At 36.6% G+C, this 21,534-nt stretch overlaps 1 protein-coding gene across 2 annotated transcripts in view; it reads left to right on the top strand.

Annotated features, from left to right (window-relative positions):
* ctnna2 (catenin (cadherin-associated protein), alpha 2) overlaps positions 1–21,534 on the top strand; it is a 575,983-nt gene that overhangs the window by 154,103 nt on the left and 400,346 nt on the right. For both annotated transcript variants that reach the window (XM_067402995.1, XM_067402993.1), the window contains exon 7: positions 6,771–6,974. In XM_067402995.1, coding sequence (XP_067259096.1) covers positions 6,771–6,974 — 204 coding nt within the window. The remainder of the gene's footprint in view (positions 1–6,770; positions 6,975–21,534) is intronic.

The raw sequence follows: 21,534 nt of genomic DNA, 5'->3' as shown, positions 1-21,534 counted from the left end.
ATGCATACAGTACGCTACATAACTGATTGCGTCTGGCCCATCTTGATCCATTTTTACAGATGAGTTTGTGTACTCCTCAGCAATCAATCTGGACTAATTATGTTTGCGCTGACAAATTGATGGCACCCTTTCAGAAAGGCTTTTTACATTTCACTTCATACAGTGCTCAGTGTAAAGGAGTACACCCCATTGAAAAGTAACATTTTAAACAATATCTCAATGAACACAAAAACAATTTCCAAAATGTTGACAAGACTAAGTTTAATATAACATCTGTTTAACTTATACGATGAAAGTAAGGTTAATAATATAACTAAGATTGCACATTTTTCAGTTTTACTCAAATTAGGGTGATGCAAAAATGAGTACACCCCACAACAAAAACTACTACATCTAGTACTTTGTATGGCCTCTTCCAAGTCTTCTAGGCATGGAATGAACAAGTTGGTGACATTTTGCAAAATCTATCATTTTCCATTCTTCAAGAATGATCTCTTTTAGAGACTGGATGCTGGATGGAGAGCGATGCTCAACTTGTCTCTTCAGAATTCCCCATAGGTGTTTGATTGGGTTCAGATCAGGACACACTAAATCACTTTCACCCTGTTCTTCTTCAGAAATCCAACAGTGGTCTTTGATGTGTGTTTAGGATCATTGTCATGTTGGAAAAGTGCACGACGCCCAAGGACACAGAGTGATGGTAGCATCTTCTCTTTCAGTATAGAGCAGTACATCTGTGAATTCATGATGCCATCAATGAAATGCAGCTCGCCGACACCAGCAGCACTCATGCAGCCCCACATAAGGACACTGCCACCACCATGTTTGACTGTAGGCACCATGCATTTTTCTTTGTGTTCCTTACCTTTGTGACACCATACACTTTTGAAGCCATCAGTTCCAAAAACATTTATCTTGGTCTCATCACTCCAGAGTATAGAGTTCCAGTAGTCTTCATCTTTGTCAGCATGGGCCCTGGCAAACTCTAGGTGGGCTTTTTGTGCCTGGGCTTTAGGAGAGGCTTCTTTTGTGGACAGCACCCATGCATGCCATTCCTCTGCAGTGTACGCTGCATTGTGTCACGGGAAATAGTCACCCTAGTTTGGCTTTCTACTTCTGTAGATAACTACAGTGAACTTGCATGCTGATTTTCTTCAAACCTTCTCATCAAAAGACGCTCCTGTCAAGGTGTTATCTTCCGTGGACCAGCTGTCTGTGAGATGGTTGCAGTTACATTTTTTTTTTTCTCATTTTTTTACCACTTTTGCTACAGTATTCTGACTTATAAGTAAAGCTTTGCTGATCTTCTTGTCGCCTTCACCTTTCTGGTGTAAAGAAATTATTTCTTTTCTTTTGTTCTTGTGACATTTCTTTCGTTCTTGTGACATGAATTCTTGTTAAATTTAGCTTTGCTCCAGAGACTTTCAGTGGGGTGTAATCTCGAGATTGGATGGACCCAATACTTCCTCTTTCTTTTTCTCTTTTTAAGAAGAGAGGAGACAACTAATCGTGCTCACTGCTTGAAGACTTAATTTTGTATTGTTTTGCGATTTTTTTTATTTATTTTTTTTTTCGCAACGCATTTATTTATACACATTGGACTCAGTGTGCAAGGTCTCTGTGCGTGACAAATTTTTAGGATTGCGAATACGAAAAAACGCATGCGAAAAATTCGGACTCAGTGTGCAAAGGCCTTTAGTCTTGTCAACATTTTGGAAATTGTTTTTGTGTTCATTGAAATATTGTTTAAAATGTTACTTTTCAAAGGGGGTGCACTCATTTACGCTGAGCACTGTATGTCTTTTACATACAGTGCATATTGTATGGTTTAAGTTTTTTTTTTTTAGGTGTGTGAGGTCTTACATATGGTCTTAGATATTCTTATTGAATATAAACTTTATCTCCAAATAAACTGAGATTTTTATTTCTAGATATTTTTATTTATATTGTTCTCAGTTACATACTACCATTCAAATTTGATGATGTAATTTATTTCTGTGATGGCAATGCTGAATTTTTATCACCATGATTCCAGCCTACAGTGACACATGATCCATCAGAAATCATTATAAAATACTAATTATGCTAATACGCCCCACACATTAAAGCCAAAGTTGAGGTCATTGTGTCAGTAGTACAAATGTCATATATAAAAGATTTGTCTCGTGATAAAATAGCACCTGTCACAAACATGAATAGCCATTGTGAGTTTTTTCTTCATAATATTTAACATTTTAAGAGACATAATAATAATAATAATAATAATAATAATAATAATAATATTAAATCTATAATGTGTAGCTATGTAAATAAACATTGCAATGTCTGTTATATATTTTTTAAAGAAAATACAGCATATTATAAATAGTTTACTAGGCATATATTTAAAATGACTGTTTCAGTTAATATAGTGATATCAAAAATTTGAGAGCTCATTCCTGTCTCAAATATTCTTTTTTTCTGAATTCACATTGTTGTATATGTTTGTTAGTGTAAACAATCTTTTAGGGATGCACCGATATGATTTTTTGGGGCCGGTACTGATTTTAACAAACCATTATTGGTCAATACTGATACCAATATTTGTTACTTCCTCTCTTATGTGAAATTTTGTCATCAAAATAGATTGTATTTTGATCATGTTTTAAATAAGCAAAGTTCAAAAACACCTGCATTAAAATATACTAGCAGGTTTATTATTGCATCATCAAATAATTTTTAATGAACATCGACTGGATCCATTTAACATTCAGAAGGCCTACATAAAGACAACAGAACAAAGATACATATGAAATAAATAGTGCTTTTTAGGTAGGTTTAATAGTTTTGAGGTAAAGAAATAAAGTAATCAAATGTAAAATAACACTGCTTCACTGTATAAATTATATACATATTAATCCTTCTTTATTGTAACAGACTTTATTGTGATTAATCTTCTAATTTGTTTTTGTATACATTTTGATATTTTTTATAAGTTTAAATATGTATGAGATCTGCACTCCTTTAGACTCTTATTATGACGGGTTTTCTCGTTTACGGAGCTACGCGGGTAATGGAGAGCACGCAGTTCTTCAGAGATATTTTGCAGATTTAAAGTTTGCTAGTTTATTAAGCAGCCCCCGAAAAGGCATGAGATATGTATGTATTTGTTTACTGTTAGTTGTAATAAGTGTTTTAATTTGCTGTATGTTGATAATAATGCAACAGAGAGAGAGATTTTAATGTGCACTTCTTGTTTAGCTTTTGTGGTGATTTTTTTTGGAGTGAAAACGGATGCAAATAAACTTAATAAAACATCAGTAAAGTTTTAGTCATCACTCGTATGGGGTCCGCTACACTTACAGAAGTTACAGAATTTATTTAGTCAAGAATAGTGTGCAATCTTTTATGATTTGATTAACATTAAAGGGCAGACAGCAGCGCTAGGATTACACAACAGACATTATACAGCTCAGTGCCTTCATGCAGTTAATTAATAATCCATCGGTTTGTTATATCTGCCTTTTTCCTGCTACAGCTGATATGCCGATGGTTCTAAATTGAGCAAAAATCGGCCGATACATCGGTGCATCCCTACAATCTTTCATTTATTTAGACCAAGGGTTCTCAACCACTTTCCTGCAGAGTTAAGCGCCAACTCTAATCAAACACACCTGAACAAGATAATCAAAGTCTTAAGAATTACTTGAAAGAAAGCCACTTAAAGGCAAGCCTGCAACCTTAGCCAGAAAAGATGTAGCATCTGCTAACGCTGCGGTAAGAATGCAAGGAGACAAGAGGCTGCTTTTTTTTTTTTTTAATGGATGTCAATGGAGGAGAGGCTTCACTACGTTGAATAAACTGCTTTTTTGAGGAAATAACTTAATAGCTTATCATTTGGTTTAAAGCCCATCGGCTAATCTTTAACATGTTTGCTATTAAACATTAGTTTTAGATTGAACTATTTTTAGAGTTTACATCGAAAAAAATGCTGTTTTTTAATAGAAGTCACAGACAATTGTGTGACAGGTATGATTCAGTTTACAGCACTTCTCATTCATTTGGTATTCGCAAACAGTGATTAACTAATTTACTCACCCTCAGGCCATCCAAGATGTAGGTAACTTTTTTTTTCCTTCTTTGGAACAGTAATGAAGATATTTTTTGGCTGAAACCATGGCCCTCTGTTATTCATATAATGGAAGTCAATGGGTGTTGTCAGATTCAAAATGGGTGGCATCAGATAAAAAAATAAATAAATAAAAAAAATAAAAAAAAAAACATATGCAGACAAAACAAAATTAATACTCGTGGCTCCTGATGATACACTGAGGTCTTAAGAAGCGAAATGATTGGTCTATGCAAGAAACTAAACATTATTTACAACATTTTTACCTCTAATGCACAGGCTTGGCAAACGGTCACGACAGTCTGGAGTACGAGTTTCCTGTTGCATAATGACGTATGTGCAGGAGCAACCTCACACATGAGCTGACACTGTGTTTGTTTACAACAGAGAGGGAAGATGCTTGTGAGGCTCTGGATTACAGTTAATAATGCTGGAAGTAAAATTCAGTTTCTTGCATAGACCGATTGTTATTCTTCTTAAGACCTCAATATATCATCAGGATTAATGGTATTAATTTTGTTTTGTCTGCGTATGTTTTTTTGAATCTCAAAGTGACGGCACCCACTGACTTCCATTATATGCATCACAGAGGACCACAGTTTCAGTTAAAAATCTTCTTTACAGTTTTATTAAATATTAAAAAAAGTCACCTAGGTCTTGGATTGCCCGAGGGTGAGTAAATTAACTGCAAATTTTCATTTTTGGGTGAACTATCCCTTTAAGGACAACATGACAAATCGGTCCTGTTTACTTGTGTGATAAAAATCTCCCTGGTCTTATTGTGCATAATTAATCAGTTCTGATGAGTGAATGCTATTGTAAAAAACAAAACAAAAACAAAAACAAAACAAAAAATGCTGAAGGCCGTGTAAGCAGGGGAAATACTTTTAACCACAAATTTTCACAATCCAGATCAATTCCAGCTAAATATTGTTTCATTCAAATATATGCTGCATTACAAAAGTCAAATGTTTTTGTAAAGGCTGTTTCATGTTGTCTTTAACTAAATTGAATCATAACTGGAATATGTAGTCAGTATACGAGTCACACAAGATCTAAGTAATCTGTACAAATTGTTTTGCAATGGCTTTTTGCCAGCCTTTCAGCATCTGAAAGATCTGCTTGTCGCTTTCCAATCAAACATTTCACATTAGTCTTTGTTTTAGTCCCTCAATCAGACAAAAGCGGGCAGACCGCAATAGAGCCGGGAACTTGACGCCAACAGATTTCAAACAAACCAATAAATGTCCACATATTTATCATTGAGTCATTGAGTTGGCCAAGACTGCTGCTACAGCTTTTACTTAATAGTTGATCTCCATGGTAACAGGCTATTATGGGAAAGTGCTCTCTCTCTCTCTCTCTCTCTCTCTCTCTCTCTCTCAAGTTGTGGTGTTGTTAGCTGACAATACTGCTTCTGGATTAGCACATATGAAAGATGCAAACATCACCTGTGGACATGCTAAATAACAGGAAGTGCATGCCGAGATATAAATGATGAAAGATCTGTGAACTTATTATTAACTGCTTGGTGAAGTGGCTTTCTGAATATTAGTCTCAAAAGTAAAGGGCACTAGCCACCTCTGGTTCCTCTAAATGCCACCTCCACCTCATCTGCACTGGCAAAGTCCACAAAATGCAAACTGCTGCTGAAGCCGTATTCATATATAGCCGTAAAACATAATATCGCCACTATCAATATGGTAATTTTCCCATTCCAGCCCTAGAGATAATAAAGCCTGTATTTGGTAGCAACTTTTCAATAATAAAAAGGGAGGCTGTTCTTGAGTCTGCATCCTGTGTTTAAAAGCCCCATTAAATCACAATGTGGTTGTAACCGAGGCCCTGGATCTCTCCTTGAAGGTCACCTTATAACAGCCTCTGGATATAGGCTCCAGCTGAATGTCTTCAGTGGTTCACTAATGGAAACTATGACAAACATCTCACAATGCTTGTTATCTCCTATCTGCTACACAAAACCTCTACCATTCATTTTTATTTATTTTTTTTATTTACAGTTGTGAGACTAATCTAAAGATAGTGTTTGATTATTTTATACAGTACATCAATTGTTCATGACTGACTATAGGGTCTTAAAGGGTTAGTTCACCCAAAATTGAAATTTCTGTCATTATTTGCTCGCCATCATGTTGTCCACACCCGTAAGACCTTTGTTCATCTTCAGAACACAAATTAAGATATTTTTGATGATATCCAAGGTTTTGTTTTTATTCCCTATAGAAAGCAACATAATTATGATCATTCAAGGTCCAGTAGGTGCAAAGACATGGTTAAAATAGTCATCTCGACTACAATGGTTCAACCATAATGTTATGAAGTGACCAGAATGCTTTCCGCAAAAACAAAACAAAAATAATGTCTTTATTCAACAATTTCTTCTCTAGCCTGTCAGGTGATGCAGTGAACACAGTTCAGCGCTTCTGTGTTGTACATCTGAATGCCGCATGTGTGTGATGCTGATGCAGGAGCCGGCCAATACTGAGCTGGCGTTTGGACGTAGAACACAGAAGCGTTGTGACTCACAATGCTCATACCAACAATGCTGGAAATGAACCTACTAGTGACTTAATTTGTTTATGGATTTTAATGTTTTAAACAGAAACTTAGTTCATAACCCTGGCTATCTTTTGTTCTGTTTCAGAATAAGATCATTCTGGACCCACTAACATTTAGTGAGGCTCGCTTCAGGCCGTCACTGGAGGAACGTCTGGAGAGCATCATTAGTGGCGCCGCCCTCATGGCCGACTCCTCATGCACACGCGACGATCGGCGTGAACGCATCGTAGCAGAGTGCAACGCTGTGCGCCAGGCCCTGCAAGACCTTCTGAGCGAGTACATGAACAATGTAAGCCCTGAACATTTTTTTTAAGCAAATTTTTTTTTTTTTTTTTTTTTTTTTTTTAGATTTTGTTTTAGATTTTCTGTTGTCTTTAGGTTTAGTGACTCACAAGGCTTACTTGCTGTTTAAATACTGCAATGCATTGATTGTGATTCATCCCTAATGCCGTATGGCTAGAAAACAAACATCAGTCATACCTTTCAGGGAGTTGACACATACCATATGAGTACACACAATATTTCTCACAGAGTAGTTATTTATTTATCAGTGCTGACATGGAACATGAAGAGCTTTCTGCATAGACAGTTTGTATGACGTTATGCTGCGGCTGTAGTATAGGGTAAAGCGATCAGTTTTATTGCTTCCAGATTTTGCAATATAACCAAATATATTTTGAAGACTTTGTAGTGTTCACTTCTGTTTAGTGTTTTTATTTATTTATTTATTTTTTAAGTATCTTATTCTCACCAAGGCTGCATTTATTTGATCAAAGCTACAGTAAAAGCAGTAATATTGTGAAATATGACAATTTAAAACAACTCTTTTCTTTTTTATTATGTTTTAAAATGTAATTTATTCCTGTAATGGCAAAGTTTAATTTTCAGCATCATTACTCCATTCTTCAGTCTCTCTTGACTCTTCAGAAATCAGTCTAAAGAGCTCAAGTGACATTTCTTATTTTTATTTATTTATTTATTTTTTTTCAGTTATCATAGTAAAACAGTTACAGTACTACTTAACAATTTTGTGGGAAACAGTGCCATTTTTTTCAGCATTCTTTGAAGAATAGAAAGTTCAAAACATTTATTTGAAATATTTATTTGAATCTTTTATACCATTTACTGTCTCCTTTGATCAATTTTATGTGTCCTTGCTAAATAAAAGTATTAAATTCTTAAACAAACAAACAAACAAACAAACAAACAAACAAACAAACAAAAACAAACAAAACAAAACATAACTGGTATGGTGGTGTGTTACATACAAGCAAAACTGTATTCTCCCTGTCTATCCCCTTCTTTTCAGTCCCTATTGGATAAATACTGGCTGTTCATCTTGGGAAAGTTCACCAGTAAAAGGGTCTTAATATTCTTTGATAAATCGATACACTGACCTTTAGTCTTTCACGAACCCTTCTCTTATGTGTCTCTCTGTGTTTGTTGTCCTTGGCCCAAATGAAAGACTTTAAGGCATATAATCCTATATAATTATCATGACGGCATGGTTCTTTTTATGTGTACATGTCAATTACGTTAAAACAGGTGTTATAAAGCCATTGGCAAGTGTTCTGTAATATTGATCGCTATGGTATCAATGGGCCTGTCTGGCTCTGATGCTATGCAGTAATCAATGGCTTCCACCCAGCTATAATCTAATGCATGTTTCCTAGTGCTGGTGTGCTCAAGCACCATACGGGAACAGAGGGATATTAAATACAACCTCTCATTCGATTAGCAATGCCCCTTTAGTCAAAACACAACGCCAGTGGAGATGAATATCACATCAGCACTCAAATTGCTAGCTCCTGCTCTGGGAGGAAATGTGTTTGTGTTGCCAGGACGCTTGTTTTATATGAGTTTTAGTTTCTCAACAGATTCATTTTGGTATCCTTTTTTTGGTATGTTTGCATATGCATCTTTCACATGAATATTTTCAATAGCACAACTATGTTTTCCTTGTGCACTTGTTATATAACATGTGTTAATGTGTTTTGCATCCAAATAGTATCTTCTTCAGTGCTGAATAGTATATTCTTCAGCTGCATTTACAGGCTGATGCTCTTAGTATTCATAGGTTTTATTATTAATCTTAACATTTACACACATTTATAAATATGTTGACACATGCACAGGGCCTAAAACTTTCTGCCACACCTGCCAATGACCGGTGACTTTATGAAAACTTACCGGCCAAAACTATATTTACCAGCCAGTTTGGCCAGGATGCTGGGGTTACACCCCTTCTCTTTTTCAAAGGACATTTTTAATTATCTGGGATTTTTAATTATCACAGAGGGTTAGGAACTTAGTGTAACGTCTCATCCGAAGGACGGTGCTTGTTACAGTGTTACACTTGTTACACTTGTTACACTTGTTATAGTGTCCCCATCACTATATTGGGGCATTAGGACCCACACAGACCACATAACCTGATTTTGCTGAGTTCAACATGTTCCTGGGTCAACATTTTTGTTAATCCTGGAACAACATTCAAATCAACCAATCAGATTTGAGGGACAAGTTTACAGATCTACATCAGTGTTATTCTCTATCATTTCCCTTTGATTTTTGTTATAACTTATGGGTAGGAATAGTGTTAAGACTAAATTTTCAGACTGGAACGTTGTTCCAGGATCAACAAAATATGTTGACTCAGGAACGCATCTAACTCAGCAATATCAGGATGTGCCAAACAGACCACAGGGTGAGCACCCCCTGCTGGCCTCACTAACACCTCTTCCAGCATCAATCTAGTTTTCACATCCAGGTTCTGACCAGGCTCAACCCTGCTTAGCTTCAGTGGGCAACCGGTCTTGGGCTACAGAGTGGCTGCTGATATAGTATCTGGTTGGTATCGTATATAGAATTGGATGGTATCGGATAGTATACTTCTATTAGTATTTGTTAGAGTTTTTGTAAGTAACATTTAAACTTTTGTTGCCCCTTCTACATTACAATCTCCTGAGTTATTGTACTGTATGTGTTCTGGGGCTTTTCTGTTGTAAGTTCTCAGTCCCTCAGGTGGAATTGCTGTAGTTTCTCAGTTCACTCCAATATGCTTCATTAATTTTAGTAGTTGCTGCTGGCAATCTACAGCTGAAGGCTTGGAAGTATGTGCTAGTCATCTAAACCATCTAAACTATCTAAAGGGCAAAGAGATGGCAAAATTTAAATCAGGTTGAATATTTTGTTTGTTTGATTGTTTTTTTCATATCTGATGCTCAGTGCTTCGCACAGGTTTGAAATATACTTGCAGTGGTAGCCGTGTGAAAAATCCTCCTATTACCCACGGCACAAAAATGGTCTACTACATGTGACATACAAATAATTTGTGATATTTAGTTATTGAAATTGATTTTAATTACATAACATACTATTACATTTTAATGTTCATTAGCAATCGTTTTGCATAAATCTCTGCTTTTCATTGATTTTAACTCACTTTGAAACAGTCTGAAGCGCTGTTATGTGAGCCTGTAGAACGCGCAACAACACCACCTTGTGACTTTGCAACATGCAGCGCTCTTTGTGAAATATCTACCTCATCTCTGCAGCGCACGTGGGAATGTCAGTGGGAGTAAACAGTTCTGACGCACACATAACGAGCAGGTACAAAACACATAGGGCGAGGGGAGTTTCCACTATTTAATCGACCTCGGATGGATTCATTATCTTGGGCAGATACAAAAGTACAAGAGGATACATGTAAATGTATAAATGTGTCTCTAAATATATGTGGGTGGCCGTTAATATACCTGGGCGGCCCACCCAAGTAAAGTCTATGTGTGGGAAGCATTGTATGCTATATGTCAAAACTCTACAGATGTCTCAACAGATTATAGGTAGTACAGAATATCACAAGTCAACATTATTGACTTCTAGCTTCTGGGAATTATGGGTACAGTAGGTATCCAGAAATGGTGTTTGATTTCTGCATTGCTTTAGTTTCTTCTCTAACACCTCTTTGACTTCTGCCACCTTCCACCTTTTGCTCTAATCGTTTCTCAAGCTCAAGCCTGAATGACTTGTGGTACGGCACAAGCTTGATCAATGTGACAAGTGAATGTCCATACTTGTCCTGGCCGGTGGTGATCGTTGATTGGTGACACCCGCCCAGGCTCCCAGACCACTGCTGAATCATCAGAATTGGCTGATTTAGTTACGGCAGCCTGGACAGGCCAATCTATCAATTGATCGGTTGGAGTAATGCATTGCTGACCTGGGTCAAGGGAGCTTGGCCTTGTGGCTAGAGGTTGAAGGGGTCCAGGGTTTTGTGGGTGTGGTGGTTCACCTCGCTAGCCTGGCCTGTAGAGCGCTAAAGGGGATTTAGGGAGTTTGTTAGTAGAGCTTAATCTTACACTTAGAGGGACGTGGCACTCCGGTGGTCACACTGCGTTTAAAGAAGATGGATGCCTATGTTCTTCGGGCCTCCAGGGGGCTACACAGAAAGGCTTGATCAAGAGGCAGGTTCTCCGAACACTCCATCAGCCTAACATTGCAGCTGCACCAGCCTGTGCAACCCAAAAGATTACTTGAGAGGAGCAGCAGATCAATGAGTGACAGAGAAGGAAATTACAATTAAATTAAATAGATAGATTAGAAGCACATATGTGATTTGGTGTACCTACTCCATATTGCAGTTCTGGGGGTGGATGAAGATGCTGTTTTGACTATATATGAAAAGGAGGTTCACTAGCACTTTATGTGGATCCAACACCCCAACTAATTGTTTGACTAGGGAAATGCATTTGATGCACTGTTAGGGAAATTAGCTACACAATACAAAACTCCAGTTTTTATTTATTTTTTCAAATCAAGACTAGAGTCGGTTTTATTTTTTTGAACAGCAAACAGTAGTAGTTTATTCAGTTATTGAATTATTTTTTTTTAAGTGTCTTTGAACAAATCAATAAAGTGAATGAATCAGGCTCAGTTCTGCTAGCAAACTACTGTTTTCAAATTCAGTCCAAGTGACTTGTTTCATTCCTGAATTAATCAACATTTGTAAATAAATTGTCCGAGTGAGTGATTTAGTGACTCAATTCAGAGTCACTAAAAAAACAAAACAAAACAAACAAACAAACAAACAAACTAGGATTACTGTACAGGAACTATTATATTATATTATATTGTATTGTATTGTATTGTATTGTATTGTATTGTATTGTATTATATTATATTATATTATATTATATTATATTATATTATATTATATTATATTATATTATATTATATTATATTATATTATATTATATTATATTATATTATATTATATTATATTATATTATATTATATTATATTATATTATTGTCATGATCACTGTCAGTTCCTGGACTCCAATTCCCACAATCCTCCCTGCCAGTCACCTGCACACACTCCTCACTAATCACCACACCCAGCTGCAGTACATTAACCGGACTATATAAGACTCTCACTCACCACACATCTTTGCGAGGTGTTGTTTCCTGGGTTTGTGATTGTTATCTGCCAGCCCTGACCCATTGCCTTTAGCCTGACCACGATTCTGCCTGCTCTCTGCCATACCTGTTTGCTACTGTTTGACCCCTGCCTGTCTTACGACGAACTCTGTTTAATAAAAGCCTGCAGATGGATTTTACCTTGAGACCCGCCTCGTTACAATTATATTATATTATTTGTTTTTGATGGGCTCTTAATAATGCAAAAAAAAAAAAAAAAGAATTGATATTGTAGCTAATTTTAAGTCTATTGAATGCATAGTTCAGAATGTTCCAGAACTTGTGCAGTTTCTTTTTTTTTTTTTTATAAATATTGAAATAAAGGGTCTGAGTTCTAAAAAAAAAGTTACAGAATGTTGTGACTTTCTGCCCATCTCCCTAGGATAGCTAATAACAAGCTGTCGTGACATGACACGGTAATGTCATGTGACTGCTGGTGCCTCTGCACTGTGTCCTCCCAGCCGCACAAGCACTTTGATGCCTCGATTTGGCAAGTGCTAGACACCATCTCACTGGACAAGACCAGTCATTTCAGAGAAAATAACCCACAGCATGCACAAGAAAAAGGCTTTTCTTTCGCTCTCACCACACATCTCTGTCTGCATTGGTGCAAAACCTGCCCCCAAAGACACAAACAAAAATACACATGCATATCACACATTCTCCTTAGAGCTTTCAAGCAAAGCTTCCTGCAAACATCTCCTGTGATATGCTCTCTCTACTTTTATCTTCTGCTAGCACAACTTTCACTATTCTATTTACCTGGCTACGAGAATGTTGAGTCATCTTAGTTCTCATGTAGCCTGGCTAAAGATTGAGGTCTCTTTCATAGCTGTTGGCTACAACTGGTATATGTAGCATTTGGAAGTTTGGCATCTCCTGCATCCATCACTGATGACTGAAGAGGAACACAGCATGATAGTCTTCAGGGAGTCTGGACTCGTGAGCTTTCCCCCCCCCTGCATCTGTAGAGAAGAACGAGGCTTTACGGTTTACAAGACTTTAACTGCATCTCTACTTGATGGCTCATGCTGCTTGTTTAACTTTCCCACCTTGATCTTTCCAACCTCATTAGACATCATACTCCTTTTCCTTCTCTTGGCTTCTCCTCGCTCACAAAGGCATCTACTCTAGCATCATTCATAAAATACTCCTCAAAACATGACACATTCTTCCTTTAACTATTCCTCAGGCAGTTGAAGCTGACATGGACACAGGTAGCAGACAGAGAGACCCAATTAACTTTGAACAATAAAGCAACAAACATTTCACCTAATTAAGGTTTTTCTACCAGCATGTCACTGAGTCGAGCTGCTTGCCACATAAATCTGACTTAATGTCAAGACTCGTATTGGATCGTTAAATCAGATCACCATTTCTGAGGTCCTCCCAAAAAGATCTTTCTTACTGACGTCAAGTTAGAAAAAATGTCATAGTTTGTGGCTCTTCCTTTGAGTTACGGATGCTCTTTGTGCTAGATGTCTTTATTGCTTACATCCTCACTGGATTTGACCTTTCTGGGGTCATCACAAATCAAAAACCACATTAGGCATTTCGGATATGTTTTGGCAGCATTCTTCACCCACCTCCTCATCAAGAGCTTCTTTTCAGCCAGATTCCACACTTGCGCCCTATTAAGCGGCCTGTATTGGGCGATCCATCAGCCTTTTCCCATAGCGACTTGTACCTTCCCTTCCATCTGTCAGACCCTAATGCCCTCACTTGTTTTGCTCTACCAATGAGAGATGCTTACTTTACAGATGTAGGGATTAAAAATATACATTTAAATAAAAATATTAAACATACAATTTAAATTGCACACTTTTAATTAAGTTAATATATAGAAATGACAATCTATGGACATCAGACAGAAATTTAATATCAGCTATTTCTTACTCAAAAGTGCTCTAACTCTGTGGACAAAAGGAACTTTTGACTTTTGTAGATCCTCTGCAACTTCACAAAGGCATCTGAAACAGTAATGAGAAAAAGTAAGTGGACACATAGTGGCAAACTCTCAAGGAGGGACCTTTTATCTCCCAATTTTCTTTACAAGGACTCCTGCCTGCATGCTGGCCCTTGGCCTTGCTCTGGTAATGCAAGGAGAGAAGCATTCCTTTTACATTCTCTTCTCCCTCTTCTCCCTCTCACCCACCCCCCCACCCCCCTATTGGTGTTAATCTGGAATTTCACTGCCAGCGACTCCTGTTCCTCCATCCAAAAAATATTTTTTTTAGGTTATAAAACAAAATTGGTCTCTATATATATTTAAAGGGCTTGCTTGCAAGATAATTCAGGCAAGGTAGAAGCAAAGTGGAGTTTCTAATTCCCTAACATTTTCATTAATTTGCTCCTCATGTTTGCTGCCTGCAGTAATCTGGGAATGAAATAGGACTCAGAATGATGATAAATCACTCGGTTGCCATGTTTTCTGTGGTACTGCTTCATTACTGAATGCTGATGAGAGTGAAAGTAGTTTTTGCATTGCTTTGTCAGTCAGGGGAGGGTGGAGTGTGTGTGTGGGTGTGTGTGTGTGTGTGTGTGGGGGGGGGGGGGGGGGGTCATTTTCTACCCTCTTACCAGCTGTCGTTTTTGTTTATTTATTTATTTATTTATTTATTTATTTATTATTATTATTATTATTATTATTATTATCATTATTTATTTATTTTTTCTGTTTGTGTGTTTTGGGTAAATAAGCACTCATGTCTTAAGATTTGTGAGTTTAACTCTGTGTGCATTGAAAATATTTTTGTATAGGTGAGTATATGGAAGGCTACTTATTCTCCCTCTTTTGTATAGCATCTTTTTTCCTATTGTATTTGTTTGCTCCAGGCTGAAAGAGCACCTCACTCATTTCATTTCAGGGTTGTTTTTGTCTTGAGCCTGTCTGTGTGTTTTTGTGTCTGGTTGTATATCAGTTTTGGGGTTACCTGGGTTTAAAGGGCTGAATGTGAATACAAACAGGCCAAAATCAATCTTGTTGAGGTACTTTCCTTTCTTTGCTTCTTTTCTTCCTCTGAATGACTCGCTGGTCATTCAGCTGTATTGTTGGTGCCAGTATCAATATGCTGAGAATGTGATGTCTGTATGTCTGTATCCCTGCATGTCAAGGACTGAAGATTCTAATTTCCTGTAAAACCATGTTGAAAATATCTGTGGTATAAGAAAAAGCTATTGAATCACCTCAGAACTAAAAACACAAAGTCACTTTTTTTAAGGGAAGTTTGTGTTCTTAAGGTGTGGAAAGTAAAGTTCTTTCATTTTGTGTGGTCAGATTTATTTTTAAATGGATAGTTCACCCAAATTGATAAATCCTGTATGTTGTGTTTTTTCTTCTTCTCTCTATACAACTCTAAAGTAGAACTTTTAATCAATATCGACTCTTGACAACTTAGAGTGACCTTAGATTTCTACCACAGCACAAGTCTAATAAATGTTGTCCATGTTATGCACTTTATTCCAAGCATGAATGCACATATTAAAATTGCGATAAGCTGATAATTATTTTCATGCTATTCTTGATAACCACCAAATGTAACATATTAAAAACATTTAATATTTTGTGTATATAAATTAAAACTATCTTTAAGTTATTTTAAATGTTACAATGTTAGACATTATAATGTACAATATGGGAAATGGAAATTCATTTTGAGATTTGCGGTTTACATTTAACATCGCAAATTTTTAAATTCTAAAGCCATATATGATAGCTTTGTGTGAGGAATAGAACAGAAATTCGCACCAGAAATATCATTCACTTAAGCATTTTGAAGAAAAAAAAAAGAAAGAAAGAAAAGCCAATGCCAAAACCTCCAGTGGTCCTCCTTTCATGTGCTGTAACCAAACATAAAGTGACAGATGGAATAAAGGCCTTTGCACACTGAGTCCGAAATTTTCGCATGCGTTTTTTCGTATTCGCAATCCTAAAAATTCGTCACGCACCGAGACCTTGCACACTGAGTCCGATGCGTAATAATGAATGCGTTGCGAAAAAATCGCAAAACAAATCGCAAAACAATACAAAATGAAGTCTTCAAGCAGTGAGCACGATTAGTTGTCTCCTAGAGAAAAAGAAAGAGAAAATATTGGGTCTATTCAATCCCGAGATTGCATAGAGAGAAAGGAGAATTCACCTCAACAAAGGAGCTGCGGGATTATCCGAGCGTTTCAAAGTTTACTTCAGAATGTCAGTGGCTCTGTTTGATGCTTTACTACTGGCACAATCTGTCTTTATATTCGGTCTCTTTGTATTCCTCACGTTGTTAGTCATTCAGTGCTGCTGTTTTGTGCTGTAGACGACGTGGATCAACTTGTCAGATGGCATTCTGGATTTTTGCATTCGCGTACGGTGGCTCTGAATTGTCAAAACGTCTCTCAAAATGCGTGCCACGGATGCGAAAAACGCAGAAAATCGAACCTGATCCGAATATTTTTTTGACGGACGAAAGTTTCGGAGGCAGTGTGCAAATGCGATTGACATAACGTGAGGTCGAATTTATTTTTTAACGTGCGAAAGTTTCGCATGCGAATTTCGGACTCAGTGTGCAATGACCTTAAGGAATAAAATTTGAGACCTAATGCAATGCAATATTAAAACAAACAAACAAACAAACAAACAACAACAACAAAACTATTTATTTATTTGTTTGTTTTATTGTTATGAAGGTAAATTTTGGTGAGAGTCTGAGGTAAATTTTGCCTGTCAATCAAACTCCTGGCGAAGGGTCAATTATACCTTTTTTTTTTTTTGGCAGAAACAAGCTTCCATAGTTACCTGTTACTTTAAGCTGTGTTTGTATAAATATGCAGAGTGGTATATTATACAAAGTCTAAATCCTTCACAAAAAGTTGTTTTTCTGTTGTATTTTACATATTTTTACTTTCCCTTTTCAGAATTTGACAGTTTGTCAGATCGGTCAATATTTTTCTGTAATTTTAACAGGTAATTCTATGGATGACGCTTTGCAGGTCAACGAATCTGGTTCACTCTTAGTAATTCACATGCTGCTCTTCAAATAATCACTTGTCTGGAAAATGTCAGCCTCTCTAGAAAAGTCTCCGCGTCCATTCGGTGAATTAGCTTTCTGCTTTGGTTTGACGTCAACATTCCCTCAGCAACCTCATTGTGTGCTTTCTTTAATAAAGTCAGGAAAGTGCTGTCTGACAACAGTCATGCTTGCTTTCAATTAAGGATGTTTCAGATGCATCATGCTGTGAATCAGAACACCCGCCGCACGAGCAAGCAAGCGAGGCCTGAGATGCTCACACCAATACATGCAAGGCCACGCCATTCTCTGCTGAGGTGATGCAGTCAGCCGGGATTTAATTGTGTTTTTAGGCTATCTCATGTTAAGGGGATGAGATGGAATTAACTAGAGACAAATGAATGTAATAAAAGCTCTTTGAGCTACATGCCCATCGCATTAGCTGCAATGGCATTTCCCCACTCCACCCTATTGAGTTTCAACTTGACCACGCCCCCCCACCCACCCTTGAGAGTGGCTAACGCAATTGACATTGATAGGAGGATGGAGCTGTGGCATCGTGTGTAATTGCGTTAATCGGGCAGACATGTATCTGAGGAGCAGGGCTCTAACTGTGTTAGCGTGCTACATATGTTAGCGTTATGAATGCAGGGGGTGAACTTGGTTGGGTGATGGAGCATGCAGTTCATCCTGCGGCCCGAGCGGAAGGGGGCGGGTGGAGAAATGCGTGCTGGTCTGTAGGGGTAAACCATGTGGAACCGTTCAATCAGAAACCAAAGCGAAAGAGCGAGAGAGATATGTGCAGAGAGAACATTGGAGGATAAAGGAAATGTTTAGAAGAACGCTGAATTATGGGACTGCTCTTTGCCTTTAAACAAGAATCAAATCATTTTGTTTTATTGCTGCTGTTATTGTTCACACTGTTGTCAGTTTGTTAGTAAAGATAATACACTCATACTCTGAGTTGACATGTCATTTGACTTAATTACAGTCACGTATATGCTTTTACTTGCCCGCATGTGTGCTTTTATATTGTCAAACTAAGATCAGTTGTCAACATCAGTGATTGCCAATCTGGGGTTTGTGTTCCACAGTGGATTACTTATAGAGATTTTAAAACAGACATTTCTAATTAAAACAACCCAATATTTTATTTCTTATTATGTAATATTTAATATATATATAAATGTAATTCAGGGGACCGGTTACCACAACTTAAATAAATACATGGCTTCAAGTTAAAAATTCAAAGTTATTGTTTTAATTAAACCTTTTGGGGCAGTTTCCCGCACAGAGATTAAGCCTAGTCCTAGAATAAAATGGCCCTTTAAACCCGATTAACAGAAATCTGCTTTCTCTGTCATGGTTTAAAATAGTCCTAGACTTAGTATAGTCCAGAGTTTAATAAGCTGATTTCCTGGATGAAGACTAGAGCTACTCCAGGACTAAACTGTGGCTCAAATTAAACCTACCAGGAGGTTTATTTCCAGGCATTTCTTTTTCTTTTTTTTTCTTTTTTTTTCACAGCTATATATATATATATATATATATATATATATATATATATATATATATATATATTATATATATATATATATATATATATATATATATATATATTTTTTTTTATTATTATTATTTTTTTTTTTTTGGTGCTGTTCACTTTATTTAAACACCATTGTTTCTGGTTCAAATATGATTGCTTCATGTTAAATTGACTTGAAATGGTTACTAGAACTCACTTGATGCTTTAATTTTAAAATAACATGTTTCAGTCAAGTAACCCAATCAAACAGGACAGAAAGTCAATGTTGAAAAAGTGTTTTTTTTTTTAGAAAGATGAGAATATGGAGAGACTTCTTACTGTTTAATGTTCTATTATGTAAAGGTTTTTGTTATGTTTGTGTTTTTTGGAGATTACTGTTGTGGTGTGTTGTGTGCCAAGTGTTAAGCTTGTGCTTGGGTTGAGGACCTGCTACCAAGATATGCATTATTTTGTGTAATAAAGCATCCACTATGATAGTGCTTTGGATCAAACCAGTATCATTTCTAGACTGCCAACACCAATAATCACATGTGTAAATAGTTATGTTTAGTTTGGTGCTATGTAAACGACAAAACAAAAGCATTAATAATCATGTGATTTTATATATATATATATATAATATTCAATATGGTATTCATCTATTTAAAAATAATTAATTACAAACAGATTTCCAGGCATTTCTTTCTTTTCTTTTACAGCTGATGTTTTGCTTGCTTTAAAATAGATGTCTCTTGTTTAGTTAAGTTTTTATATTGGAGTCTTTTTTTCTGCCATTGTTTTCCTTGGATTTGCTTCTGAGTTCCATGCAATTTTAAGCTTTTCTTGGTTCATTCCATGATTTACAGGCAACCTCTCATGCTAATTCAGATTTGCAAAGTTGGTTTTAAATTAATCTGATTTATTTTAATTCAAGACACCATACTCCAGGTTTTAGTAATCTGCACTTAATCTGTGTTTCAGAAAGCCATTTTTTAAACCATGATTAACTATTCTGGTTTAAGGCCTATCCTGGCTTAATTTAAACCCTGTCTGGGAAACCGCCCCTTTAAGTTGTTGACATAATAATGTTGATCATTACATCAATTTAATATAATCTGTAATTTACTTGGCTTAAAAAAAAAAAAAAAAAATGGTCATAGTAACTTAATTAAATTGTCTTAACTTTGGAAATTAAGCAGTGGATTTCTAGTTACCAGCACACTTTGCCTAGGACTGGATAAGGAGAATAAATGTTAAAATTAAGTGTTAATTTATCTGTTTTTAGTGATGGGAAAGACCTGTTAGTGTTTAATGCTCTTATATTTGACATTTAAAAGAGTTTCTGTAATGTTGAATATTTTGTGGTTACCATGGTGGTGAAGAGTAGATACATGAATGTAAACGCTATTGACTCTGTAAGCAATGACTGCACTAATGCCAGCGACAAGTAATTACTTGTTTGTTGTTAAATAAGTTATGCTAGCATATGCTATAATAACATTTAATTTTAATTGAAATAGATAAGATTACGCTAATTTGTTCCAGGGCCACAACTCTGGTAGTTTGAGTGACTTAATTTTTTGAGTAATCGACTTAAAAATGTGTGTTTATACTATAAATTAAGCTTGTTGGTTGAACTTAAATTCACTCAAAGTTGTCATAACTCAAAACATTCTCAATCAAAAGTGACTCAATCAAATTGTTGCGTTATTTATTTATTTATTTTTTTTTAGAGTGTACAGAGTGCTTTCTGATTTCCTTTAATTGCTCTTGACTTGCACATATATTACACATTCACCATAATTCAGAAGCTATGGCTACAAGACCATGCTCAATGAATCTATTGATGTCTGCTATTGTTGGGTCCTTCCTCATTCCCCCAACCATGGCTGCACCGCACGTGAGAATCCTTCACCAGTCTTTGTTAATGTTTCTCTGAGGGTCTTTATCCCATCAGCAGGCACCAAATGTGTAGTTTTAATCGCGTTTCTGCTTGGAGCTCAGAGCTCCATAAATATTTTCTGTCAACATGCAAACATTTATAAATAAGTCATACAGCCCCAATGTTTCAGCCTGGTTGCTTGCACACCCTTTCGATGAGTGAAAATGAATGTCCGTCTCGCCCCAATTTATTGTGCCTTCTTGTTTACTACATGAAAACATAAAAAATAAATGCAGGTATGAAGACCAAGGCATTAGGGTCATGTATTATGCATGAGCTTATCCACCCTGATTCTGTATTTTTTCTACTTTATATTTCACACAGTACAGACAGATGTGAGGGTGGAGTGACTCAACTGTCATTTTTTTTTTTTTTTTTTTTGTATGGATAGTCATAACGGACTGTGTGTTTCTTTGTGTCTCTGAGACCGAAGCAGTATGTTTAACATACTGTGTGATTCAATAAACAAGGAATTTGATTTGCTATACGACATTCACAATGACAAAACATAGCAGGATGTCTCATATTAAATCCTGCATGAGTTTATATTGTTACAGATCCCGTGTTTCCCTGGACTCTATTTCCCAAGATCCTTCTGTTCTCCACACCTGCACTCACTTCCCTCGTCAGCTCCTCATCGTCACTCATCACCTGCACCTGGACTCCCCATATATTGCACTCACTCCCTTCACTCCTCGTCCGTTCTCTGTTTGTGTTAGTGTTTGTATGGTGTTCTCTGCCTTCGTTTATATTAAAGTATTGAATGTATTGTGGAAATCCGTATCTGCCTCATCTCTACACCAGCAAACGTAACAGAAGAACGGACCTAAAACGACCGGATTTTCCACAGGAAAAAAAAAAAAAAAAAAAAAGAAATAATGGAGACTTTCACCGGCTCCCTGGATCCAGCT

Source organism: Chanodichthys erythropterus, chromosome 12 (genome assembly GCF_024489055.1).
Source record: "Chanodichthys erythropterus isolate Z2021 chromosome 12, ASM2448905v1, whole genome shotgun sequence".
In the NCBI taxonomy this organism is placed as follows: Eukaryota; Metazoa; Chordata; class Actinopteri; order Cypriniformes; family Xenocyprididae; genus Chanodichthys; species Chanodichthys erythropterus.
This window is presented reverse-complemented; position numbering and strand designations above follow the sequence as displayed.